This window comes from Quercus suber, unplaced genomic scaffold, assembly GCF_002906115.3.
Source record: "Quercus suber isolate HL8 unplaced genomic scaffold, Cork oak 2.0 scaffold_383, whole genome shotgun sequence".
NCBI classification, from domain to species: domain Eukaryota; kingdom Viridiplantae; phylum Streptophyta; class Magnoliopsida; order Fagales; family Fagaceae; genus Quercus; species Quercus suber.
The window spans coordinates 74,951-101,653 of NW_027069835.1; the positions used below are offsets into that span (position 1 = coordinate 74,951).

Consider the following 26,703-nt stretch of genomic DNA (forward strand, 5'->3'; position numbering starts at 1 on the left):
AATTAAAATTTTGTGAATGCTTTGCTTTTAGTTTATTCCCCAAGCATGGAGTCTGCTTTCTATAAAGATTAAGACAAAGATTAATTTTATCTAAAAGAAGAAAATAGAAGGGGTATGATATTGAGATATTAAAAAAATATTTTTCTTTAAAAAACTCATAATTAGTATGTAACCTAATAATTAGTATGTAACCTAGGCTAAACAAGAACAAGAGATGACGAGCCAGTTGAAAGGAGTATTTGACATAGATAATATAGCACTAATGATGAAAACAAAAAACAACATAAGTGCTACATTTTTTAGTTCTCCCAAAAAAGTTCTAAAATTAGGAAGAAAAAGTGATTTTTTTTTTTTTATTTTTGTCATAGGAAAATTTACAGAACCATTGGATTNGAAGCATGATATCAAGCTATTTATTACTTTTTGGGTGAAATTAAACTCTGAATTTCTGCAAGTTTTTTTTTTTTAATTTGAAAAATATTGGTTGTAAAAATTTTCAGTTTGGCTAAGAATATATAGCATTGAAGTTATTCTGAAACTTTGTTTTTGGTTGTGAACGATTAAATTTGGTACTGCTTGCATTGTTGTGAGATTAATATATGTTGGTGTTGTATATTTTGTATTCCTTATATTAGATTTTGTGATATTGTACTCTGTTAGAAGCTGATATTGTGGTTTTTGTCTTCATTATATTAGATTTTGTGAGAATAGCTATGTTAGATTTTTCATAAGAACCAAATACTGAAAAAATGTTTTTGAAAGCATTTTCAGAACCAAAACACAAGTAATTTTCCTTGAGGTTGAAAAATATTTTCCATCATAAAATATCTTATATCGAAACAAATGCAGCCTAATAGAGCATTTGAGCTTATCCTACCCACAAGAGAACATCAGCCCAAAACCCACCATATGTACCAATTAACCAAACAATAATAGCTGCCAAAATGAAGAGAAAGTTGTCATTGGTAACACTTTTATAAAGGAAAATTTATTGTTTCACACTTCCTGAACTACACTACTTCACACAATGTTCACATTTTTTCAAATTAAGCTAAGTATCCACATGTTTCAAAAATGTCCACACTTTACACATGATTTAGAAACTGTAGATACAGTTTAGAAGTTAAAACTTAAAACAATCACAACCCTAAAGGAACAACGATGCACCAAACATTAAAAAAAAAAAAAAAAAAAATTCTCATAACGGTTGAAAAAAGAGAGAGTAACTTTTGGCGAGATTTTACTTCCTTTTTCACCTTTTAATTATTGATGGAGAGGCTCAGAGGCTGTGGTGGTGTTCAAGAAACTCCACAAACCTGTCTGCATATCAAATATGGTTGTCAATACGTTTTTCCGAAAAGACGTTTTCCTAATTTTTGCGTTAATGAATTGAAACTAATCGAATAATTTCAGTTTTACATGAAAACAACAAGGCATAAATTGTTTTACACCTCTCAACCCCACATTGACATAGCTCATACATACCGTTGTCTCTACTCCTAGCCATATATAGCCCAATCAAGTCGCCATCACCTCTCCTAGCCCACACATAACACAACCACAATTGCCGTCTCTATTGTTCATTGGTAAGTCTTTTATCTTTTTCTCTCTTCCATTCGCAATCCTTCATTTATTTCTTCCTCTTTAATTTCTCTGTCAATATTTTTTATAGAAAAATATCCTCTTATGAGTGTTAGGTTTTAGCATCCATTATTTTACATGAAAGGTTTCCTTAAGATGATTGTTATAAAAAACTATGGTGAATTCCATTCACATATCCTAAGGTTTGGACTAATCTCAACTAGGTCATTTTTTTTTTTAAATAGAGAAAAAAAACTAATCAAGTTAGTTTTGAAAAATCTTGAACCTGATTGACATTAGTTCAAACCTTGTGATATGTTAACGAAATTTTACCCAAAAAAAATATTTATTTTTTCTTTTCCTATGAAAAAAATTCCAAATAATATTTTCTAAACTAATTTCTTTAAAGTATTTGTTAATTTTTCCTACTTTACATCAATACCTACAATTAGGGGTGTTTACCAAAATGCAAAAACTGTAAAAATCACACTATAATTGCCCGCAAAATAGCATAACTCACCGCACTACAAATAATAGTGCATTGCACCGCAAGGTGTAGTGCAGTTTGTGGTTTTATAATAAAAAAACTGCACAAACCGCACCGTCTCTATATATTAATATATTTATTTTTTAATATTAAATATATTATTAATAATTTAACAACCCTAGTTTTCCAAAAAAAAAAAAAGTTTAATAATCATAACAAGCGTTGATTAGAAAAGTCAACCCAAAATAAAGAAAAACTAGCTCAATAATTTAAAACTTGACAAAAAAAAAAATTAGTTTTAGGCTGGGCAGGAAACCCCAAAATTTGAAAAATATACTAACTTCAAGGAGGCGATCGATGTTTCTTGGTGTGGATATGAATGAAATACGATGACCCTTTTGAGCAATGAGCTTGCTGAGCTCTAAAAATGGGATTATGTGACCGAAGGCTAACCATGGAAACATGGCTATGTGAAGCTTCTTGGGCTCAGCCATAGAGTTCCTGGGATTGGTAATGGTCTTCTAAATTCTCAGTTTATCTTCTCACTTTTGATGCTCTGCTAAGATAGAAAAAACTAGAAGAACAAAAATGGCATAATCGTCCCACACTCTGTGGGGTTGATTTTATGACTTTTTCGATGGCATAATTATTGCTGTGGTAGGGCGAAAGTATGATGTGCCCTGATTTTGGCTTTTGTAGTCATTATTGGCCACCGAGGCAAAGTGGCAGACACAAGTGGATGTCGACAATATCCAATAGCACATACCTAAAAATGCTTTAGGAATGCTCCATGTAGATAGTAGGCCTTGTTGGACAATAATCACAACATGTGTGTGTTTTGGGGGGGTGGAAGTATAAAATAAAATAAAAACAAAAAACAAAAAAATCGTCATTCAAGAATCAAGATTAAGGAATATGATAAGTTAAAAATTAAATTAATGCATAATAATAAAATTAGTATCTATTCAGTGTCAAATAAAATTAGACAACAGATGAATTCATTCATGTATCAAATAGAGTTTGGTATTTCTTTAACATGGTGAAAATCAGATTTAATTGATTTTGTATTAACTTCTATGGCAACTTCCCTTCGATAATAGTAACTTCAAACAGTCAACAGATCACAACCTAGACGATATGCATGTCCCTTTCTTATAGTCCACCACAAGGCTTTCTTATAGTCCACCACAAGGCTTTTTTAAGTTAGAAAATAGGTTACTCTCAACAGCAATAGCAATAGAAAATGACGATGCGAAGCGTATTAACATCGGGCATGAATTAGTTAGTTTTGATCTCTATTGTTGGCAGTTTAAAGGTCTTTCTAAACAACACTAGCTATTTCTCACAAAGGTACCTTCTGTTCTCGCCATTACTTGCAAGGTCAAACTGAGATCTTTTTGTAAATAGAAATAGCCTTTATGATGAGAGGCTCATGTTTTACTAGAATGACTACGACCACCTAAATAATTCATGCACGTAGATGACGGAACATGGTCAGGCCTGTCATCCCATCAAAGTGAATAGTACAGCAGAGTTATAAAAAGTTGAGGGGGCATATGATAAAGGTAACATACCACTTGTAATTGACCATTAAGCAATGGAATCCTCCGTTCATGAGAGAACAGAATATCAGTACCAAAACATTATTATTCCGCTAACAAAAGCCTTCTAAGAATAACATATTCATTCAACTACACGTGACGTGATATGCTCTCCTAGAAGAAAAGACGCGCAATAGAGAAAAATGCTCCTGCAGGCACACAGGAAATTCACAAACAGAGACGGACCCACGTTGGGGCAGAGGGGGGCCATTGCCCCCCCCCCCCCCCNCTCACTTTTGATGCTCTGCTAAGATAGAAAAAACTAGAAGAACAAAAATGGCATAATCGTCCCACACTCTGTGGGGTTGATTTTATGACTTTTTCGATGGCATAATTATTGCTGTGGTAGGGCGAAAGTATGATGTGCCCTGATTTTGGGCTTTTGTAGTCATTATTGGCCACCGAGGCAAAGTGGCAGACACAAGTGGATGTCGACAATATCCAATAGCACATACCTAAAAATGCTTTAGGAACGCTCCATGTAGATAGTAGGCCTTGTTGGACAATAATCACAACATGTGTGTGTTTTGGGGGGGTGGAAGTATAAAATAAAATAAAAACAAAAAACAAAAAAATCGTCATTCAAGAATCAAGATTAAGGAATATGATAAGTTAAAAATTAAATTAATGCATAATAATAAAATTAGTATCTATTCAGTGTCAAATAAAATTAGACAACAGATGAATTCATTCATGTATCAAATAGAGTTTGGTATTTCTTTAACATGGTGAAAATCAGATTTAATTGATTTTGTATTAACTTCTATGGCAACTTCCCTTCGATAATAGTAACTTCAAACAGTCAACAGATCACAACCTAGACGATATGCATGTCCCTTTCTTATAGTCCACCACAAGGCTTTCTTATAGTCCACCACAAGGCTTTTTTAAGTTAGAAAATAGGTTACTCTCAACAGCAATAGCAATAGAAAATGACGATGCGAAGCGTATTAACATCGGGCATGAATTAGTTAGTTTTGATCTCTATTGTTGGCAGTTTAAAGGTCTTTCTAAACAACACTAGCTATTTCTCACAAAGGTACCTTCTGTTCTCGCCATTACTTGCAAGGTCAAACTGAGATCTTTTTGTAAATAGAAATAGCCTTTATGATGAGAGGCTCATGTTTTACTAGAATGACTACGACCACCTAAATAATTCATGCACGTGGATGACGGAACATGGTCAGGCCTGTCATCCCATCAAAGTGAATAGTACAGCAGAGTTATAAAAAGTTGAGGGGGCATATGATAAAGGTAACATACCACTTGTAATTGACCATTAAGCAATGGAATCCTCCGTTCATGAGAGAACAGAATATCAGTACCAAAACATTATTATTCCGCTAACAAAAGCCTTCTAAGAATAACATATTCATTCAACTACACGTGACGTGATATGCTCTCCTAGAAGAAAAGACGCGCAATAGAGAAAAATGCTCCTGCAGGCACACAGGAAATTCACAAACAGAGACGGACCCACGTTGGGGCAGAGGGGGGCCATTGCCCCCCCCCCCCCTCCCCGGGGGCCCCATTTTGGAAAAAATATAGCATTGCATGATCTCTATGATGTCTATCCTCTTTGTCTCTATTTTGCCACTGTGATAGACTGGTAGTGCAATGTGTTTTGTGTGTGTGAGTTTACTGTGTACTTTTGAAGTCTCTATTTTGCCACTGTGATAGACTGATAGTACAATACATTTCGTGTGTGTGAGTTTACTGTGTACTTTTTAAGAAGTCATCCTTTGTAATAATGATTGAGTCTTAACTCTTGAATTGGAAAAAAAAAATGGTCAAATAAGGACAAATGAGATAAAAAATAAAATAAAAAGAATAGAAAAACTTGGAACTGGCAATCAAAAAGTGAAGCCTATGGGAACAATGAATCAAATGTGTGCAATGGTTAGTAATAAATATTATTAATTAATGACGCTTGTTTGTTGGTTTATTTTATGAATTATTAACTATTTTTAGAAAATAATTTATTAACATTACTGTTGTTGTAGCTTGTGGGGTATGGTTTGTTTGGTTTATTTTTTGGACTAAATTTTGAAACTATAGAGCTATATAATATGGAAATAATGAAACTTTTATTTGAATGGTTGATGATGGGAAAATTATTATAATATTTGATTTTTTTTTTAAAGAGAAAAAATTACAAGTAATTTAAAGCTGATAATGCAGCATTGCCTCTAGTGTTGATGTCCCAATTTATGAAAATTTTCAAACAAAATTCCAAAAAATTACCACCGATTAAATCAGAATTAATTATAATGTTAATAAAGGGGGTGAAATTCAACAAAGCTTGAGTAGAAGTTAATTTTGATTTTCATAAACTTTTTTATGTTTATACTTTGGCCCCTCCCAACTTCGAATCTTGGTTCCGTCCCTGTTCACAAAAATGCAGTCAGGAATTTCTTATACTAAGAACCATTGGTGGAAAGCATTCTTCTTTGGGGTTTTTCTTACTGTGTCTGGACTTGGGGAATTTGAAGCGAAGTCATCTGTCTAAATTGAGTGCCAGTTTGAGCATGGAGATTAGACATTGCAGCAATTTGTTGTGCCCGTAACTGCATCTGGGGATGATGTCTAGCATTGATAGTGTTGAAGGAATTACCATCCATTGGTAATTCTGATGGGTTTTCAATCTTGACTTGTACCATTGGTCTGTCCTTCTCCACATCCATAACAGGGCGAGAAGCGGATCGTTGGCGTCTTCGGATTCTATCCAGCTGCTGCTGCTGCTGCGGCTGCTGCTGAAAAGTCAAATTTTGGGGATGAACAATTGGCTGCATCTGCGGATGTATTTGTCTAAGCATCTGTACGTTCACCAACAATTATAATGAAATCAGCATACTAATAATGCCACACTAGATCCTTAACAAATGGGAATATATATATATATATATATATAACCATACAAGTCAACATTGAAAATCTACCGACACCTAAAGCTTGAAAACTTACGGAAAATTTTAGAAAACTGGAATCCAGCTTGCCAAACTTAGTCCACACTAAAAGCTAGTGCTAAGAAAATAAACAATGACAATGGATGCAAAAATGTTCATAAAAAACACCATTCTTTGAACAATCCTTTGAGGTATGGAAAAAGCGGGGTGGCAGTTTGTTAAAAGTTAGATGCCATAACTTGATATATAGGAAAAAATCCAACTACAAATTAGAACCAGCTAGCTGAATTTGCAATTCTCTAAACAATTCATCACACTATACAAGGAACCGAGGCAATAGGCAAGTAAAATTCAGAGAGCCAAATGTCAATGCACATACCTGCTGGGCTATTCGAAGGGAATTATGCTGCAGTGACTGCAGCTGCGACTGGATTCCCTGAAGTTGCTGAGTTTGCTGTACCAAATTCTTGGAGCCATCCTTTACATGCTCTGCTAAATGGCCCAAATTACTTGTGAGAAAAGAGAAATATGTGAGATCAAATTACCATTTATCTTACTAATGTAAAACACTAGCACGCTCAAATTTGAAACAATTTATACCTAAAAGAAGTAAGAGACTAAATTTGAAGATCAAAACTAATTTCCTTATATTTTGACCCTTTCAGACTTGTTACCTAGATCTGTTCACAAATTATGCCATATGGCATAATAGAGATTTTTGTGGACATTGATTTGCCCTGGAGCCTGTTTAACATATAGGCTATTCAATAAAATATTGAACCATTTAAAGCATATTGTTTGGTCTAATCAAGCCTTCACAAAATTATGCAATCAGTTATGGTCACTAGATCAGACCTGCTAAAAACATGTCATCTCTTGGCCATATGGGCTATAATGGTATAAAGTTGCTGCAAAGGTAGGTTCCAGCAGGGTATGCTTGAACTAGATTGCAAGTGGAAGGGCAGGTACTTGCACTCCAAATTAGACGGGCTTCAATGGTAAGTTAGTAGTTATACGCACTCAGTAGGTCTTGAATCCATGATGTCAATCTCCATCCCATTATTATGGGAGGAAGAAGTGCTAGTTGAGCCATATTTACTCTTTTCAGGAAGCACTAATCAATCAGCAAGACTATGAGAGAATGATTATATGCAGGGAGAGAGAGATTACTTTTAAAGCCACAAATAAATTACAGTGAAAATCGTTGGCCCTTACACAGTTCTTTAGTTTCACTTTGCATTTAAAATATATAAATTTAGAGAGAGAGAGAGAGATATCATATATAAGCAAGAAAAATTTTTATTGTATTACCAATCAAAGACAAGACACAAAATAAAAAATGAGAACATCTTTCCCAATTGAAGCGAGAACATGCTTATTCCAGAATAAATTCAAGATCAATTAGTCACACAACTATAAAATAAAATTACAAATTCAGTGTTCCTATCTCTCTACAAAAACTGAAGGGGAATAAAAACCGACATGAAAGTTAAATACAATTTATGTTCTTAAAGCATAACATAAAAGAGATTTCATAGTTACCTATATCCCAATGTTTTAAGGAACATCTTAAGGAGTTCGGTAGCTGAACACTGCTTTCTGTAACTATCAACAAGAACTTTCAATATCCGGCCTAATTTACATGCATGACAGCTTAGTAATTGAGAGAAGACTTCCACTGGAACTTCTGTGGCACCATCAAACCCCGAACTTGTCAAAATGCGTGCAATTACCTGTCGAGACAGCTGTGACGCTTGCTCTGGACCAAGATGTTTCCTCTTTCCTTCAAACCCAATTTTTCCATGATGTAAGTTTCCACCATGTTCCATGCTAAGGTACTCAGGCCTGATACCAAGCCTCTCAATCATCACAGGACTCCTGATCATTACTTGAGACAAGTTATCAAGAACTCCATAGATCTCCACTTTCTGGTTTTCTTCTACTCTAGCCATAAGGGGGAGTGCACTATCAGGTACAGAGTTCAATGTAAATATTGTCTCTGGCAAAAAAGGTGCATCATCTTCAATGGAATTTTTACCATTTAAAACAGAATTTGGATGCATGTTTGATGCATTTTCCAACATGGAATTACCATAGCCCATGTAGCGATCCTCCTTGAATGTCACACGCCTTTTTTTCTGCTTCTCAAGAAGTCTTAGATAAGAGAAGACATATCTTCAGGTGTACGTTTGTCTGATTCATGGTCCCCAGATGACAACCTATAGGGTTTGCTAACTCTATACTTCTCAATAAACTGATTATACCATGTTTCAGACAGTTCTTCATTCCTGAATCTCTGGGATACATTATCAATCTCAGACTCACCATATCTTGATCCGACACAGAACCTGCCCTTGATTGAATCTGCACAGTTGAATCCATAATGTTGATCAACCTAATGCATATTGTCCGGGAGGAGAAATAACCAACTTAAAAAGAGGCATAGTACCATCTAGCCAAACTATCTTGAGCCATCAAAAATCCAAAAGATATGATAGTTTAATTATGTGGAAAGCGGAATGAAATATTTATTTTTATTAAATTTTACAAGTCAATTGTTTTTTTTTTTCTTTAAAAAATTGTATTTTATTTTGGGCCTTGGTAGTTAAATAGGCTTATCAGTATTTTTAATTTAATTTCCTAAAGTAAATGGTATTTTTTGGTAGGTTGGGTAAATGGAATTTTTGTCATTCAATAATTGGGATTTCCCAAGTCATTTAGGGTCCGTTTGGTTAGAAGGATGGAAAAATGAGAAGATGGAAAAGTACGTGGGAGGATAGAAAGGTTTTTAGTTTTTCTTGTTTGTGTTTTTGGTTGAAAAGGTGAAAAAGTGGAGAGATGGAAAACTTTTTGGTTTGGTTGAAAATAAGGTTTGTATAAAACAAAAAAGTAATAAATTATACTTTTTAAAAAAATTGTGTATAGATGAAAGTGGACATTTCAAAAAATAGCAAAAGGAATCATCCAAAAGTTTTTTCTTTAAAAAAAAATAAAAATAAAAATTAAGAAAAAAAAAAAAGAAGGAAAAGAAGAAGAACCCGCCACCTGACAAAACCAAAGAGAGAAAAAAGAAAAACCAAAAAACAAAAACAAAAAAAAAAACAAAAAAAAAAAAAAAGAGAAGCCAGAAATGATAAAAGAGATGGGCGCAGTTTTGTCCAAATATTTTTCCCACTTTTCTCTCCCCCTCCCCCTCTCAACCATACAATGAAAAATGCTATTTTCCACCCTATTTTCCATCCTCCCTGTTTTCATCCCAACCAAACATATGAGCAAAGTTAGAATTAGAATTAGATTTTCCCTCAATCAATTAGAATTAGATTTTCCCATATAAGTTAGAATTAGGGCTTAATATATGAGCAAAGTGTTGTACTCCTATGGAGACAGATTATTTTTATGAAGAATTAATTTTCTCTTGAAATCCCAGTGCTATGGTGCTGACTCCAATCAACAAAATCATGGTCAAATATCATTTCCTATCCCCAGGCTTGATAATATGTTGGATATTATGGTCGGAGCCTCAGTATCCCACTGATTTCATTGAGAGATTTCTTAGAGTGGGACATTCAAGTAGGAGGCCTCAGGTCATTTTGGATGTAATAAGACAGTAGAGGAAGTGCCAAATTTACTGGCCAGGCCTAAAGAAACATGTTGCTAGGATCATTTCTCATTAGTCCATGTCATACATGTCAGTTGGACAAAAATAGGAAGCAGAACACTGGCCTTTACACACCACTTTTGATACCTGAGGTCTTGACCGCCCTTCAAAAGATGTTACTATGGATTTTGTACTTGACTAAATTCTTGTGGTAGTGGATAGATTCTCCAAAATGGCACATTTATCGCATGTTTCAAAACCTCTGATGCCTCTAAGGTTGACAAGCTTTATTTAGACAATCATCAAATTATATGGCATTCTCATAAACATCATGTCTGATAGGGAAGTTAGTTCTTATGTTCATGAGTTAGTTCTGGAAACCCCTTTGACACATTTTAGGCACGCATACTACTCACCAAAATATTTTCTAAAATCAGTCTATTTAGCAAATTTTGTTGTGCTTGTTTGGTTGGTTTGGATTTTTTTTTTTTTTTTGGTGAAATAGCAATAGTGTTTACTTTGTTTTTTAGTGTTTTTTTTTTTTTTCCCCTAATTGAGAATGATAATGCTACAACTACAAATATTTTTACAAATTTTTACTAGTTCTAAAAAGAGAGAGAGAGAGAGAGAGAGAGAGAGAGAGAGAGAGAGAGAGAGAGAGAGAGAGAGAGAGAGAGAAGAAAATTCTAGAAGAATAACTGTTCAACTATTCAATACAGTGATGTACAATATATATATATATATATATACACACAAGGATCAACCACGGCCTTACCAGAGATCCCTGGATTTACGAAATGGATCCGTAAATTACAGAGAGAAATTAGGAACTAAGCAACAGTTAATAACTGCCTAACAGACTGAGCTTATCCAACAATAGCTATACAAAACGCAGCGTTTCAGTAAGTGTAAACTCAGCATTTCATTTAAATATATTCACAAGTCTTTGTATAACCAGAACGACATCGTTTTGATGAATTGCTAAAATAGTCGTTGGAAAAACTAGTCGTTGGGCATGCTCTGTTTATCTTTATGACTTCTTCTGGAACTACTCTCAACAATGAATTCATTCATGTACCAAATAGAGTTTGGTATTTCTTTAACATGGTGAACACTAGATTTAATTGATTTTGTATTAACTTCCGTGGCAACTTCCCTTCGATAATAATAACTTCAAACAGTCAACAGATCACAATCCAGACAATATGCATGGCCCTTTCTTATAGTCCACTACAAGGCTTCTTTAAGGTATGGGACCCGATGCATGGTAAGGATTGTCGGTGGAGGAAGTTTAGGTAGGCATAAATGCATAACAATTAACGAACATCACAAAATTTATTCAACGAGCCAGATCTGGAGGAACTTTAGGTAGGCAATCAATATTTCGAGGAGGGTTATTAATTTGTTGCTTTTTATCACAGCTTTATTTTGGATAATTTAACTTTTAACTTTTTGAAAATAAGTTGGTTTTAAACTCTGTCTCACATTATGAAAATAAACTATAGAAAATAAGTTGTTCTCAACAGCTATAGCATGAGAAAATGACGATGCGAAGCATAATAACATCGGGCATATATCAGCTAGTTTTGATCTCTATTATTGGCAGCTTAAAGGTCTTTCTGAACAACACTAGCTAATAGCTATTTCTCACAAAGGTACCTTCTGTTCTATCCATTACTTGCAAGGTCAAATTGAGATCTTTTTGTAAATAGAAATAGCCTTTATGATGAGAGGCTCTTGTTTTACTAGAATGACTGCGACCGCCTAAATAATTCATGCACGTGGATGATGGAACATGGACAAGCCCGTCGCCCTATCAAAGTGAATGGTAGAGCAAAGTTATAAAAAGTTGAGGAGGCATACGATAAAGTTACCATATTACTTGTAATTGAACATTAAGAATTAAAGTTGATGAAGCGTAAATTCGTCAGTCAAGTAAGTTCGTCAGTAGAGTTATACTGATGAACCGTAAGCTCGTCAGTCGAGTTGGTCAGATGGAAGCAATCCTCAGCCAGTATGAATGTACTCTCAAAGGTGGTCACTGGTGTGGTGCCTGCCGCAATGCCTCCGATGCCAAAGTCAGTATAAGAAGCTCTCTTGGGAATAAACAATGTAATTGAACAAAAATGAAAGAGATCTCTTAGTGTCTATGTGTGTATGTACCTTGCACCTGGAAATGTGGAGGCTTTATATATGCGGTTACAGCTCCTAGCCATTGGGGCAATTAAGGTGGTTTTAATGCTCTTCTTAGTAACGTTTCGTGCCTCATAATGTGGCTTCAATGTGCTCCAACGGCTTACACAGCTAGATCTGTAACTGCCCTATGTATTAATTAGCTGTATTGAATGGATGGTTTTACCCTCGTCAGTGACGTGGGCATTGGTTTTGTTCGTCCAAGTATGCCCTCGTCTGTATTGTTGAGGTCGTCTTCAGTAAATGAGTTCGTCAGTCCCGTCAAAAGTAATGGAATCCACCATTAACGTGAGAAAAAATAACATATTCATTTAACTACACAGAACGTGATATGCTCTCCCAGTAGAAAAGACGGGCAATAGAGAAAAATGCCACTATGTGGTTGAGAAAGTTTTTAGATGGATGCCAGCTGGGTTGGCGAGAAAGACATGGAGGATCAAACCAGGTATCTCTTTCGGTGAAATGATGTTCTGTTTTTTTCTGGCGTCACTGGCATGCCTCAAGACCCCAGTGCACCACCATCCGAGATGATGTTATGAATTAACAACCAGGTAACTTGGGCCATCGTCTCCAACTGCCGCTATCAGTTTTGTGAGATGGCGTGTGGGTTCTTCCTTCTGTAGTATGAAAAAAGGTAACTTGGGCCATAAACCCCCAGGCCCCAGCCAACACGGATGATATGGGCCCTATGGCGGAATCCTAGTTCTAAAACACAATCTATGCATCACTATTTAGGGAAAAATTTGTCAAAGTAGGAAGCAAACAAAGTGTTTCTTCGAGACACCCATCTATACCATGCCTTTTTGCTTTTGCATCCACACCACACGCACGTTAGCAACAAAAAGGGGATGAGCCCAGCAGAAGTACAACGCGTGGATTCAAATGAAGTTACAAAACAACGTTCAACGAAATTTTAATTTAACAAGATCCATTCCTATAATCCAACTATACATAAATTATGCATAGGTTATGTTAGAAAATAGAGGTCGGGTCTTGGTTTCACGGTAAGTGCCATGCACCCAAAGCAACATGTCATGGGTTCAAGTAAGGCTATCTCATAATCACTTCTCTCAAACCCCATAGAATTGGGAATTCTGACTCTCTGAGCACTGAATGCGCTACCCTTTATGTTAGAAAATATGCAGAAGGTGGTGCCATTTAGTACAAAAAAAAAAAAAAAGAGAGCTGTGTATTGCAGAAGTACCAAGGTCAATATCACCCACACGTGCAATGAATGATCAAAATACTAGCAAAGCTATTTACTTGAGGGGGACATCAACCTATTTTCATCAGCATCATGCTTTGATATAGCATCCCCACCCATCAATTCCTGAAAGCCCTCAACCTTCACTGGTGGAGCTCTAACAATGCCCATGCTCCTGCAGGCACACAGGGAATTCACAAAATTGCAGTCAGGAATTTCTTATACTAACAACCATTGGTGGAAAGCATTCTTCTTTGGGGTTTTTCTTACTGTGTCTGGACTTGGGGAATTTGAAGCGAAGTCATCTGTCTAAATTGAGTGCCAGTTTGAGGATGGAGATTTGACATTGCAGCAATTTGTTGTGCCCGTAACTGCATCTGGGGATGATGTCTAGCATTGATAGCGTTGAAGGAATTACCATCCATTGGTAATTCTGATGGGTTTTCAATCTTGACTTGTACCATTGGTCTGTCCTTCTCCACATCCATAACAGGGCGAGGAGTGGATGGTTGGCGTCTTCGGATTCTATCCAGCTGCTGCTGCTGAAAAGTCAAATTTTGGGGATGAACAATTGGCTGCATCTGCGGATGTATTTGTCTAGGCATCTGTACGTTCACCAACAATTATAATGAAATCAGCATACTAATAATGCCACACTAGATCCTTAACAAATGGGAATATATATATATATATATAATCATACAAGTCAACATTGAAAATCTACCAACACCTAAAACTTGAAAACTTACGGAAAATTTTAGAAAACTGGAATCTAGCTTAACAAACTTAGTCCACACTAAAAGCTAGTGCTAAGAAAATAAACAATGACAATGGGTGCAAAAATGTTCATAAAAAACACCATTCTTTCAACAATCCTCTGAGGTATGGAAAAAGTGGGGTGGCAGTTTGTTAAAAGTTAGATACCATAACTTGATATATAGGAAAAGATCCAACTACAAATTAGAACCAGCTACCTGAATTAGCAATTCTCTAAACAATTCATCACCTATACAAGGAACCGAGGCAATAGGCAAGTAAAATTCAGAGAACCAAATGTCAATGCACATACCTGGTGGGCTATTCGAAGGGAATTATGCTGCAGTGACTGCAGCTGCGACTGGATTCCCTGAAGTTGCTGAGTTTGCTGTACCAAATTCTCGGAGCCATCCTTTACATGCTCCGCTAAAGGGCTCAAATTACTTGTGAGAAGAGAGAAATATGTGAGATTAAATTACCATTTATCTTACTAATGTAAAAGACAAGCACGCTCAAATTTGAAACAATTTATACCTAAAAGAAGTGAGAGACTAAATTTGAAGAGCAAAACCAATTTCCTTATATTTTGACCCTTTCAGACTTGTTACCTAGATCTTTTCACAAATTGTGCCATATGGCATAATAGAGATTTTTGTGGACATTGATTTGCCCTGGAGCCTGTTTAACATATAGGCTATTCAATAAAATACTGAACCATTTAAAGCATATTGTTTGGTCTAATCAAGCCTTCACAAAATTATGCAATCAGATATGGTCACTAGATCAGACCTGCTAAAAACATGTCATCTCCTGGCCATTAAATGGGCTATAATGGTATAAAATTGCTACAAAGGTGGGTTCCAGCAGGGTATGCTTGAACTAGATTGCAAGTGGAAGGGCAGGTATTTGCACTCCAAATTAGATGGGCTTTAATGGTAAGTTAGTAGTTACACACACTCAGTAGGTCTTGAATCCATGACGTCAATCTCCATCTCATTATTTGGGAGGAAGAAGTGCCAGTAGAGCCATATTTACTCTTTTCAGGAAGCACTAATCAATCAGCATGATTATGAGAGAATGATTATATGCAGGGAGAGAGAGATTACTTTCAAAGCCACAAATAAATTACAGGGAAACTTTTTGGCCCTGACACAGTTCTTTAGTTCACTTTTCATTTAAAATATATAAATTTAGAGAGAGAGAGAGAGAGAGAGAGAGAGAGAGAGGGAGAGAGCTATCATATATAAGCAAGAAAATTTTTTTTGTATTACCAGTCAAAGACAAGACACAAAATAAAAAATGAGAACATCTTTCCCAATTGAAGCGAGAACATGCTTATTCCAGACAGAATTCAAGATCAATTAGTCACAAAACTATAAGTTGACCATGTATATATTTTGTGTGGGTATATGCATGTACACAAACACAAAATAAAATTAAAAATTCAGTGTTCCTATCTCTCTGCAAGAACTGAAGGGGAATAAAAACCAACATGAAAGTTAAATACAATTTATGTTCTGAAAGCATAATGTAAAAGAGATTTCATAGTTACCTATATCCCAATGTTTTAAGGAACATCTTAAGTAGTTCAGTAGCTGAACACTGCTTTCTGTAACTATCAGCAAGAACTTTCAATATCCGGCCTAATTTACATACATGACAGCTTAGTAATTGAGAAAATACTTCCACTGGAACTTTTGTGGCACCATCAAACCCCGAACTTGTCAACATGCCCTTGAGCACAGTGGAACAAGAGTTTATATTGATTTGGACATTCCTGAGACTGCTGAATTCAAAGATCAGTAAGTGCTTTGGTTTGGATTCACATTTTTATTATATTTACAGTATCTATAATACTATGTCTAATATCTTTATGTAATATAACAGGCTAGTGGAAAATAACCAACCAATAGTACAAATGCCAAAGCAATTCAAACCACAAGTGACAATTCAAGAAGAGACGAACATCAATAGAAGAACCATAAGTGAAATAACAAAAATTATGTGGGACTCTGATAATGAGGTAAGAAAAAAAAATACCTTCAACAATAATATTGTGTCCTTAATATTGCTTTATGTACTATAGACTTGCTTTTACAAAATTTAACTATAAAATTATGAATTGATTGATATTAAATTCAATTTCTAGGAAACTATCTTTACCTTTCAAGGAAAGATTATAAACATTGACATAGATAATTCTGGTTGGTACGTTATCTCTTGCGAAGTATGTCGTAAAAAGGTAAAGTCAAGAGATAAATTTTTATGGTGAGACAGTTGCAACAAAAAGGCATGCTTCCCAATCCCAAGGTACACAAAATGAAAATGTTTACGTTTTATATTAAAATACACAATAACTAATATGATATTAACATTATATATGACATTTCTTTTATCAGGTATAAAATTCAATTAAAGGTTGAAGATAATTAAAGGTTTTTATTTATTTGATTCAGAAGCAAAAAAATTACTCAACATATCAACGAAAGACCTTTTGAACAAATCTTTCGAGGTGAGAAGGTGGAAGATAAAATTAGTATTTAATATTTACTGAACTTTACTTGAGTGTACAATTTGAAAAATGTTACTTTTGTTCGGAGCCCGATGAAGTCATCCTTCCTATGCAAATGGAAAATATGAAAGGAAAACAATTTGTTTTCCAAATACAACTAAATGACTATAATCTCAAGTATGGATGGGTATTCTACACCATCAAGAAACTTTTTGACTCTTTTGAAGAAACTGACAAAGCAATTCAGCTTGATAAAATGACAAAAGTACGTATTCTTTAATTTAATAAAATTACAAATATGATATTTAAGATGTATATGTTGTAATACATTCCTCAACTTGTTCTATTGCCAGGCTTACATTAGTGATACTTCAAATGAATGTAGAACAACTTATCAACTAAAGAAGATGGTGATTGTACAAAATTTCAAAAACTTGATGTTCAAAGCAATGTACAACTCACACCAACATCTGTACTCAAGAAAAACAAAAGGGCATATTCAGGGACTACTATAAAAAAATAAAGGAAAAAGATACAAAAAACACTTTAAAGTTGTCTTTCAATCTCTAAGATTTTCTAAGCACAATTTGGTTTAATGGATTTGTGGTTTTGGTACTAAAGTCATATTGGAACAAAGGAAATTTTTTTGCTTTTATGCACAATTTGGTTTTAAATTGAAATAGAGAGGAATTAAACTCTTATATTTAGTTATATGAGGATACAACTTTACTTCAACATTTTTTAAATATAATGAATACATTGAATATTTAGTGAGTGAGTTTACTGTGTACTTTTGAAGTCTCTATTTTGCCACTGTGATAGACTGATAGTACAATGCATTTTGTGTGTGTGAGTTTACTGTGTACTTTTTAAGAAGTCATCCTTTGTAATAATGATTGAGTCTTAACTCTTGAATTGGAAAAAAAAATGGTCAAATAAGGACAAATGAGATAAAAAATAAAATAAAAAGAATAGAAAAACTTGGAACTGGCAATCAAAAAGTGAAGCCTATGGGAACTATGAATCAAATGTGTGCAATGGTTAGTAATAAATATTATTAATTGATGACGCTTGTTTGTTGGTTTATTTTATGAATTATTAACTATTTTTAGAAAATAATTTATTAACATTACTGTTGTTGTAGCTTGTGGGGTATGGTTTGTTTGGTTTATTTTTTGGACTAAATTTTGAAACTATAGAGCTATATAATATGGAAATAATGAAACTTTTATTTGAATGGTTGATGATGGGAAAATTATTATAATATTTGATTTTTTTTTTAAAGAGAAAAAATTACAAGTAATTTAAAGCTGATAATGCAGCATTGCCTCTAGTGTTGATGTCCCAATTTATGAAAATTTTCAAACAAAATTCCAAAAAATTACCACCGATTAAATCAGAATTAATTATAATGTTAATAAAGGGGGTGAAATTCAACAAAGCTTGAGTAGAAGTTAATTTTGATTTTCATAAACTTTTTTATGTTTATACTTTGGCCCCTCCCAACTTCGAATCTTGGTTCCGTCCCTGTTCACAAAAATGCAGTCAGGAATTTCTTATACTAAGAACCATTGGTGGAAAGCATTCTTCTTTGGGGTTTTTCTTACTGTGTCTGGACTTGGGGAATTTGAAGCGAAGTCATCTGTCTAAATTGAGTGCCAGTTTGAGGATGGAGATTTGACATTGCAGCAATTTGTTGTGCCCGTAACTGCATCTGGGGATGATGTCTAGCATTGATAGCGTTGAAGGAATTACCATCCATTGGTAATTCTGATGGGTTTTCAATCTTGACTTGTACCATTGGTCTGTCCTTCTCCACATCCATAACAGGGCGAGGAGTGGATGGTTGGCGTCTTCGGATTCTATCCAGCTGCTGCTGCTGAAAAGTCAAATTTTGGGGATGAACAATTGGCTGCATCTGCGGATGTATTTGTCTAGGCATCTGTACGTTCACCAACAATTATAATGAAATCAGCATACTAATAATGCCACACTAGATCCTTAACAAATGGGAATATATATATATATATATATATAATCATACAAGTCAACATTGAAAATCTACCAACACCTAAAACTTGAAAACTTACGGAAAATTTTAGAAAACTGGAATCTAGCTTAACAAACTTAGTCCACACTAAAAGCTAGTGCTAAGAAAATAAACAATGACAATGGGTGCAAAAATGTTCATAAAAAACACCATTCTTTCAACAATCCTCTGAGGTATGGAAAAAGTGGGGTGGCAGTTTGTTAAAAGTTAGATACCATAACTTGATATATAGGAAAAGATCCAACTACAAATTAGAACCAGCTACCTGAATTAGCAATTCTCTAAACAATTCATCACCTATACAAGGAACCGAGGCAATAGGCAAGTAAAATTCAGAGAACCAAATGTCAATGCACATACCTGGTGGGCTATTCGAAGGGAATTATGCTGCAGTGACTGCAGCTGCGACTGGATTCCCTGAAGTTGCTGAGTTTGCTGTACCAAATTCTCGGAGCCATCCTTTACATGCTCCGCTAAAGGGCTCAAATTACTTGTGAGAAGAGAGAAATATGTGAGATTAAATTACCATTTATCTTACTAATGTAAAAGACAAGCACGCTCAAATTTGAAACAATTTATACCTAAAAGAAGTGAGAGACTAAATTTGAAGAGCAAAACCAATTTCCTTATATTTTGACCCTTTCAGACTTGTTACCTAGATCTTTTCACAAATTGTGCCATATGGCATAATAGAGATTTTTGTGGACATTGATTTGCCCTGGAGCCTGTTTAACATATAGGCTATTCAATAAAATACTGAACCATTTAAAGCATATTGTTTGGTCTAATCAAGCCTTCACAAAATTATGCAATCAGATATGGTCACTAGATCAGACCTGCTAAAAACATGTCATCTCCTGGCCATTAAATGGGCTATAATGGTATAAAATTGCTACAAAGGTGGGTTCCAGCAGGGTATGCTTGAACTAGATTGCAAGTGGAAGGGCAGGTATTTGCACTCCAAATTAGATGGGCTTTAATGGTAAGTTAGTAGTTACACACACTCAGTAGGTCTTGAATCCATGACGTCAATCTCCATCTCATTATTTGGGAGGAAGAAGTGCCAGTAGAGCCATATTTACTCTTTTCAGGAAGCACTAATCAATCAGCATGATTATGAGAGAATGATTATATGCAGGGAGAGAGAGATTACTTTCAAAGCCACAAATAAATTACAGGGAAACTTTTTGGCCCTGACACAGTTCTTTAGTTCACTTTTCATTTAAAATATATAAATTTAGAGAGAGAGAGAGAGAGAGAGAGAGAGAGAGAGGGAGAGAGCTATCATATATAAGCAAGAAAATTTTTTTTGTATTACCAGTCAAAGACAAGACACAAAATAAAAAATGAGAACATCTTTCCCAATTGAAGCGAGAACATGCTTATTCCAGACAGAATTCAAGATCAATTAGTCACAAAACTATAAGTTGACCATGTATATATTTTGTGTGGGTATATGCATGTACACAAACACAAAATAAAATTAAAAATTCAGTGTTCCTATCTCTCTGCAAGAACTGAAGGGGAATAAAAACCAACATGAAAGTTAAATACAATTTATGTTCTGAAAGCATAATGTAAAAGAGATTTCATAGTTACCTATATCCCAATGTTTTAAGGAACATCTTAAGTAGTTCAGTAGCTGAACACTGCTTTCTGTAACTATCAGCAAGAACTTTCAATATCCGGCCTAATTTACATACATGACAGCTTAGTAATTGAGAAAATACTTCCACTGGAACTTTTGTGGCACCATCAAACCCCGAACTTGTCAACATGCCCTTGAGCACAGTGGAACAAGAGTTTATATTGATTTGGACATTCCTGAGACTGCTGAATTCAAAGATCAGTAAGTGCTTTGGTTTGGATTCACATTTTTATTATATTTACAGTATCTATAATACTATGTCTAATATCTTTATGTAATATAACAGGCTAGTGGAAAATAACCAACCAATAGTACAAATGCCAAAGCAATTCAAACCACAAGTGACAATTCAAGAAGAGACGAACATCAATAGAAGAACCATAAGTGAAATAACAAAAATTATGTGGGACTCTGATAATGAGGTAAGAAAAAAAAATACCTTCAACAATAATATTGTGTCCTTAATATTGCTTTATGTACTATAGACTTGCTTTTACAAAATTTAACTATAAAATTATGAATTGATTGATATTAAATTCAATTTCTAGGAAACTATCTTTACCTTTCAAGGAAAGATTATAAACATTGACATAGATAATTCTGGTTGGTACGTTATCTCTTGCGAAGTATGTCGTAAAAAGGTAAAGTCAAGAGATAAATTTCTATGGTGAGACAGTTGCAACAAAAAGGCATGCTTCCCAATCCCAAGGTACACAAAATGAAAATGTTTACGTTTTATATTAAAATACACAATAACTAATATGATATTAACATTATATATGACATTTCTTTTATCAGGTATAAAATTCAATTAAAGGTTGAAGATAATTAAAGGTTTTTATTTATTTGATTCAGAAGCAAAAAAATTACTCAACATATCAACGAAAGACCTTTTGAACAAATCTTTCGAGGTGAGAAGGTGGAAGATAAAATTAGTATTTAATATTTACTGAACTTTACTTGAGTGTACAATTTGAAAAATGTTACTTTTGTTCGGAGCCCGATGAAGTCATCCTTCCTATGCAAATGGAAAATATGAAAGGAAAACAATTTGTTTTCCAAATACAACTAAATGACTATAATCTCAAGTATGGATGGGTATTCTACACCATCAAGAAACTTTTTGACTCTTTTGAAGAAACTGACAAAGCAATTCAGCTTGATAAAATGACAAAAGTACGTATTCTTTAATTTAATAAAATTACAAATATGATATTTAAGATGTATATGTTGTAATACATTCCTCAACTTGTTCTATTGCCAGGCTTACATTAGTGATACTTCAAATGAATGTAGAACAACTTATCAACTAAAGAAGATGGTGATTGTACAAAATTTCAAAAACTTGATGTTCAAAGCAATGTACAACTCACACCAACATCTGTACTCAAGAAAAACAAAAGGGCATATTCAGGGACTACTATAAAAAAATAAAGGAAAAAGATACAAAAAACACTTTAAAGTTGTCTTTCAATCTCTAAGATTTTCTAAGCACAATTTGGTTTAATGGATTTGTGATTTTGGTACTAAAGTCATATTGGAACAAAGGAAATTTTTTTGCTTTTATGCACAATTTGGTTTTAAATTGAAATAGAGAGGAATTAAACTCTTATATTTAGTTATATGAGGATACAACTTTACTTCAACATTTTTTAAATATAATGAATACATTGAATATTTAGTGGNAAGTCATAAAATAAATGAAATTGAAAAATTAAAAAAGTCATAGCAAAAATACATGGTATTGGGACTTATGTGCATCACAAGGGTTCTTTTGTAATACTTATTAAACCAAATGTAAGAGCACATTATGATTATTGTAATATATTACTTCATAATATTTGTATCTATCTCATTTTTAATATTACTTAATAATATTACATGTTTCATCTTATATTAGAGCCAATTTAGCTTTCAATAATTGAAATTAGAGAGATATTTAAACCTGAACATGTTAACATTTGATTTAAAACTATTCCATGCATCACATGGGTTTGAGACTAGTTTTTTATAAAAATTATTGAACGACAAGAAGGATTTTCAAAGCCTGAGGGGCATTCACCCTCTCTCCGCCCTTAAAGCAAGATCGTTAAATTTTATAGAATATGATTGCTAGAGCATGATTTCAAGCTATTTATTACTTTTTGGTTGAAATTAAACTCTGAATTTTGCAAGTTTTTTTTTTTAATTTGAAAAATATTGGTTGTAAAAATTTTCAGTTTGGCTAAGAATATATAGCATGAAGTTATTGTGAAACTTTGTTTTTGGTTGTGAACGATTAAATTTGGTACTGCTTGCATTGTTGTGAGATTAATATATGTTGGTGTTGTATATTTTGTATTCCTTATATTAGATTTTGTGATATTGTACTCTGTTTGAAGCTGATATTGTGGTTTTTGTCTTCATTATATTAGATTTTGTGAGAATAGCTATGTTAGATTTTTCGTAAGAACCAAATACCGAAAAAATATGTTTTTGAGAGAATTTTCAGAACCAAAACACAAGTAATTTTCCTTGAGGTTGAAAAATATTTTTCATCATAAAATATCTTATATCGAAACAAATGCAGCCTAATAGAGTGCTTGAGCTTATCCTACCCACAAAAGAACATCAGCCCAAAACCCACCATATGTACCAATTAACCAAACAATAATATCTGCCAAAATGAAGCGGAAGTTGTCATTGGTAACACTTTTATAAAGGAAAATTTATTGTTTCACACTTCCTGAACTACACTACTTCACACAATGTTCACATTTTTTCAAAGCTAAGTATCCACATGTTTCAAAAATGTCCACACTTTACACATGATTTAGAAACTGTAAATACAGTTTAGAAGTTAAAACTTTAAACAATCACAACCATAAAGGAACAACCATGCTCCAAACATGTTTAAAAAAAAAAAAAAACAACAACAACAACAACAACAACTCAACCGTTGAAAAAAGAGAGAGTAACTTTTGGCGAGATTTTACTTCCTTTTTCACCTTTTAATTATTGATGGAGAGGCTCAGAGGCTGTGGTGGTGTTCAAGAAACTCCACAAATCTGTCTGCATATCAAATATGGTTGTCAATACGTTTTTCCGAAAAGACGTTTTCCTAATTTTTGCGTTAATGAATTGAAACTGATCGAATAATTTCAGTTTTACATGAAAACAACAAGGCATAAATTATTTTATGCCTCTCAACCTCACATTGACATAGCTCATACATACCGTTGTCTCTACTCCTAGCCATATCAAATTTTTTTTTATAGAAAAATATCCTCTTATGAGTGTTAGGTTTTAGCATCCATTATTTTACATGAAAGGTTTCCTTAAGATGATTGTTATAAAAAAACTATGGTGAATTCCAGTCACATATCCTAAGGTTTGGACTAATCTCAACTAGATCAATTTTTTTTTTTTTTTTTAAATAGAGAAAAATAACAAATCAAGTAAGTTTTGAAAAATCTTGAACCTGATTGACATTAGTTCAAACTTGTGATATGTTAACAAAATTTTACCAAAAAAATTAATTATTTTTCTTTTCCTATGAAAAAAATTCCAAATAATATTTTCTAAACTAATAACTTTAAAGCATTTGTTAATTTTTCCTACTTTTCATCAATATCTACAATTATGGGTGTTTGCCAAACCACACAAACTGCAAAAACTACACCATAACTACCTGCAAAATAGTATAACCGCACCGCACCACAAATAATAGTGCACCACACTACAAGATGTAGTGCCGTTTGCGGTTTTATAATAAGAAAACTGCACAAACCACACACTCTATATATTAATATATTTATTTTTTAATATTAAATATATTATTAATAATTTAATAACCCTAGTTTTCAAATAAAAAAATTTAATAATCATAGCAAGCGTCAATTAGAAAAATCAGCCCAAAATAAAGAAAAACTAGTTTAATAGTTCAAAACTTAAAACAAAAAAAAAACAAAAAAACAAAAAACAAAAAACAAAAAAAAAAAAACAAAAGAAACAAAACAAAAAAGGAAAAATCAGTTTTGAGTTAGGTAGGAAAGCCCAAAATTTGAAAAATATGCTGACTTCAAAATGCATCTTATACACTGCACCTCATATGTGACCGCAAAAATGAGGTGCGATGTGGTTATAATTTTGGTTAAATTCTAAATCACATCGCACCACACCACACCGCACCGCACATATGATCACAAAAATGAAATGCAATGCAGTTATGGTTTTGGCTAACCACATTGCAAACTACAACAATATTAATACAAACATATCCACATTTTTAAAAATAAAAAACTAGATGTAAAAAAATAAAAAAAAATAAAAAAATAAATGAGGAAGTTAGAGTATCATTACCCTTTCTTTCTTTCTTTTTCACATTTTTGCATGCCGTTCAAGAAATTCAATAAATTTGTCTACATATCGATACTGTAGGTCCGTGTCTCCAAATATGGTAGTCATTTCCTTAGCTTTGTCCCGGTAAGTCTTTCCCTCCTCTTCCTTCATAACCAACGTTAGTGTCTCAGCTATGGAGTCCCTGGTAAATGACCCATCTTCCTCATTTCTTGCAACCTCAACTCCTACCAGCTTCTCTCCTAAAAACCTTGCGATTGGCCCTTGGTCCACCAACATGAAGGGCAACATAATAAGTGCACGTCCGAATTGTAAAGCCTCTGCAACTGAACTCCAACCACAGTGAGTCAAGAATCCCCCAACCGACTCGTGAGCTAATATTCTTAACTGAGGTGCCCAACTCGTCCAAACAACCCCACGACCTTTTACTCGCTCCTCGAACCCTTCAGGTAGCTGAACCGAGTCCCCACTGGCCGAGTCACTTTGCTTCCTTAGAGCCCAAAAGAATGGCAACCCTGATTGCTCTAGCCCAAGTGCCAACTCGGTGAAATCTTCTTGACTAGGTCGAACTTCACTTCCGAATGCTATATAAACCACTGACCCTTTCTCTTGCTTGTCTAACCACTCAACAATTGAATTCCAAGTGCTATTTCCTTCACTGTCACTGCTCTCTTGGGCCGTGGTTGGCAATAAGCCCACAGGAATTACAGGAATGTCATGAAGCTCTCCAAGGAGCTTCACCCATTCATTTTCGATCTCCATGCAAGTTTTGACAGCCAAGGCTTTGGTGCCTGAGACCGTGGTCATGAAACGAAACGAGTCAGAAACACCGGAAGAATTTTCTTCAAAGGATTCGAAGATTTTCTTCGCCTCAAACAGCCGAAACACTATTTTGGTTGGGAAGGAAACCCATTTGGGAGGGACCAGGAAGTGCTGGAGCTCCATCGGTGGATCATGAGCGCCTTGATTTGCTGGTCCGAAAAAACATAATGTTGATGCCTTCAAAATACTGAAGAAGACCCGGGAGATGCCTAGCTTAGCAGCGATTGGTGGTAACCAGTGAGGGGCAAAGTCGTGAATAATCCAATCAGGAGCTGAAGATTCTAAAAAGTGAGACAATGGCTCTTCGAGACCATCGTGGGCTAGCTTAAGGTAGGGGATTATGTTGTGTGGTACGTCCATGGTAGCCTCTGCGTTTTCTGGCAAGTTCTCTCCACGAGGTAAGGGAAGTTTCACTAAAGTTATCAAGGGGGTTAAATGTGGAGGTATACTTGGGAGGCGATCGATGTTTCTTGGTGTGGATATGAATGAAATACGATGACCCTTTTGAGCAATGAGCTTGCTGAGCTCTAAAAATGGGATTATGTGACCGAAGGCTAACCATGGAAACATGGCTATGTGAAGCTTCTTGGGCTCAGCCATAGAGTTCCTGGGATTGGTAATGGTCTTCTAAATTCTCAGTTTATCTTCTCACTTTTGATGCTCTGCTAAGATAGAAAAAACTAGAAGAACAAAAATGGCATTATCGTCCCACACTCTGTGGGGTTGGTTTTATGACTTTTTCGATGGCATAACTATTGCTGTTGTAGGGCGAAAGATTGATGTGCCCTGATTTTGTGCTTTTGTGGTCATTATTGCCTACTGAGGCAAATACACAGGTGGTTGTCCGCAATATCCAATGGAACATTGTTTTAGGAATGCTTCATGTACATAGATAGGCCTTGTGGGACAATAATCACGACGTGTGAGCTGGGGTGGGGGAAATAAATAAAAAAATCGTCATTCAAGATTAAGGAATATGTTAAGATTAAAATTAAATTAATGCATAA

General features: G+C 34.4%; 4 protein-coding genes and 1 pseudogene across 5 annotated transcripts; all 5 read right to left on the reverse strand.

Annotated features, from left to right (window-relative positions):
* Positions 1-945: 945 nt before the first annotated feature.
* LOC112018144 (putative UDP-rhamnose:rhamnosyltransferase 1) overlaps positions 946-26,703 on the reverse strand; it is a 53,869-nt pseudogene continuing 28,111 nt past the window's right edge.
* Positions 5,920-9,051, reverse strand: LOC111990710 (uncharacterized). The gene is made up of 3 exons (XM_065760830.1): positions 8,118-9,051; positions 6,955-7,084; positions 5,920-6,485 (listed from the first exon to the last, which is right to left on the reverse strand). The coding sequence occupies exons 1-3, from the start codon at positions 8,675-8,677 to the stop codon at positions 6,132-6,134; spliced, it is 1,044 nt and encodes a 347-aa protein (XP_065616902.1). The 5' UTR covers positions 8,678-9,051; the 3' UTR covers positions 5,920-6,131.
* On the reverse strand, positions 13,541-16,083 carry LOC111990699 (uncharacterized). Its single transcript, XM_024022486.2, has 4 exons — positions 15,879-16,083; positions 14,640-14,769; positions 13,841-14,175; positions 13,541-13,745 (listed from the first exon to the last, which is right to left on the reverse strand). The coding sequence occupies exons 1-4, from the start codon at positions 16,055-16,057 to the stop codon at positions 13,622-13,624; spliced, it is 768 nt and encodes a 255-aa protein (XP_023878254.2). The 5' UTR covers positions 16,058-16,083; the 3' UTR covers positions 13,541-13,621.
* On the reverse strand, positions 18,230-21,005 carry LOC136062125 (uncharacterized). Its single transcript, XM_065760832.1, has 3 exons — positions 20,488-21,005; positions 19,249-19,378; positions 18,230-18,780 (listed from the first exon to the last, which is right to left on the reverse strand). The coding sequence occupies exons 1-3, from the start codon at positions 20,664-20,666 to the stop codon at positions 18,442-18,444; spliced, it is 648 nt and encodes a 215-aa protein (XP_065616904.1). The 5' UTR covers positions 20,667-21,005; the 3' UTR covers positions 18,230-18,441.
* Positions 23,202-26,613, reverse strand: LOC111997927 (putative UDP-rhamnose:rhamnosyltransferase 1). 2 transcript variants are annotated; one of them, XM_065760824.1, is made up of 2 exons: positions 24,878-26,613; positions 23,202-23,583 (listed from the first exon to the last, which is right to left on the reverse strand). In XM_065760824.1, the coding sequence occupies exon 1, from the start codon at positions 26,294-26,296 to the stop codon at positions 24,896-24,898; it is 1,401 nt and encodes a 466-aa protein (XP_065616896.1). In that variant the 5' UTR covers positions 26,297-26,613; the 3' UTR covers positions 23,202-23,583; positions 24,878-24,895. The 2 variants fall into 2 exon arrangements, with proteins under 2 accessions (XP_065616896.1, XP_065616895.1); XM_065760823.1 differs by having other exon boundaries at positions 23,202-23,587.

Coding starts and splice junctions, on each gene's coding strand:
- LOC111990699 (XM_024022486.2), bottom strand. CDS start 16,057: ATGTTGACAAGTTCGGGGTTTGATGGTGCCACAAAAGTTCCAGTGGAA. Junction 14,176..14,639: donor CCCTTCGAATAGCCCACCAG/GTATGTGCATTG, acceptor GTGAACGTACAG/ATGCCTAGACAAATACATCC. Junction 13,746..13,840: donor ATTCCCCAAGTCCAGACACA/GTAAGAAAAACC, acceptor GTGTGCCTGCAG/GAGCATGGGCATTGTTAGAG.
- LOC136062125 (XM_065760832.1), bottom strand. CDS start 20,666: ATGTTGACAAGTTCGGGGTTTGATGGTGCCACAAAAGTTCCAGTGGAA. Junction 19,379..20,487: donor CTTAAAACATTGGGATATAG/GTAACTATGAAA, acceptor TCTTCTCACAAG/TAATTTGAGCCCTTTAGCGG. Junction 18,781..19,248: donor CCCTTCGAATAGCCCACCAG/GTATGTGCATTG, acceptor GTGAACGTACAG/ATGCCTAGACAAATACATCC.
- LOC111997927 (XM_065760824.1), bottom strand. CDS start 26,296: ATGGCTGAGCCCAAGAAGCTTCACATAGCCATGTTTCCATGGTTAGCC.
- LOC111990710 (XM_065760830.1), bottom strand. CDS start 8,677: ATGGGCTATGGTAATTCCATGTTGGAAAATGCATCAAACATGCATCCA. Junction 7,085..8,117: donor CTTAAAACATTGGGATATAG/GTAACTATGAAA, acceptor TTTTCTCACAAG/TAATTTGGGCCATTTAGCAG. Junction 6,486..6,954: donor CCCTTCGAATAGCCCAGCAG/GTATGTGCATTG, acceptor GTGAACGTACAG/ATGCTTAGACAAATACATCC.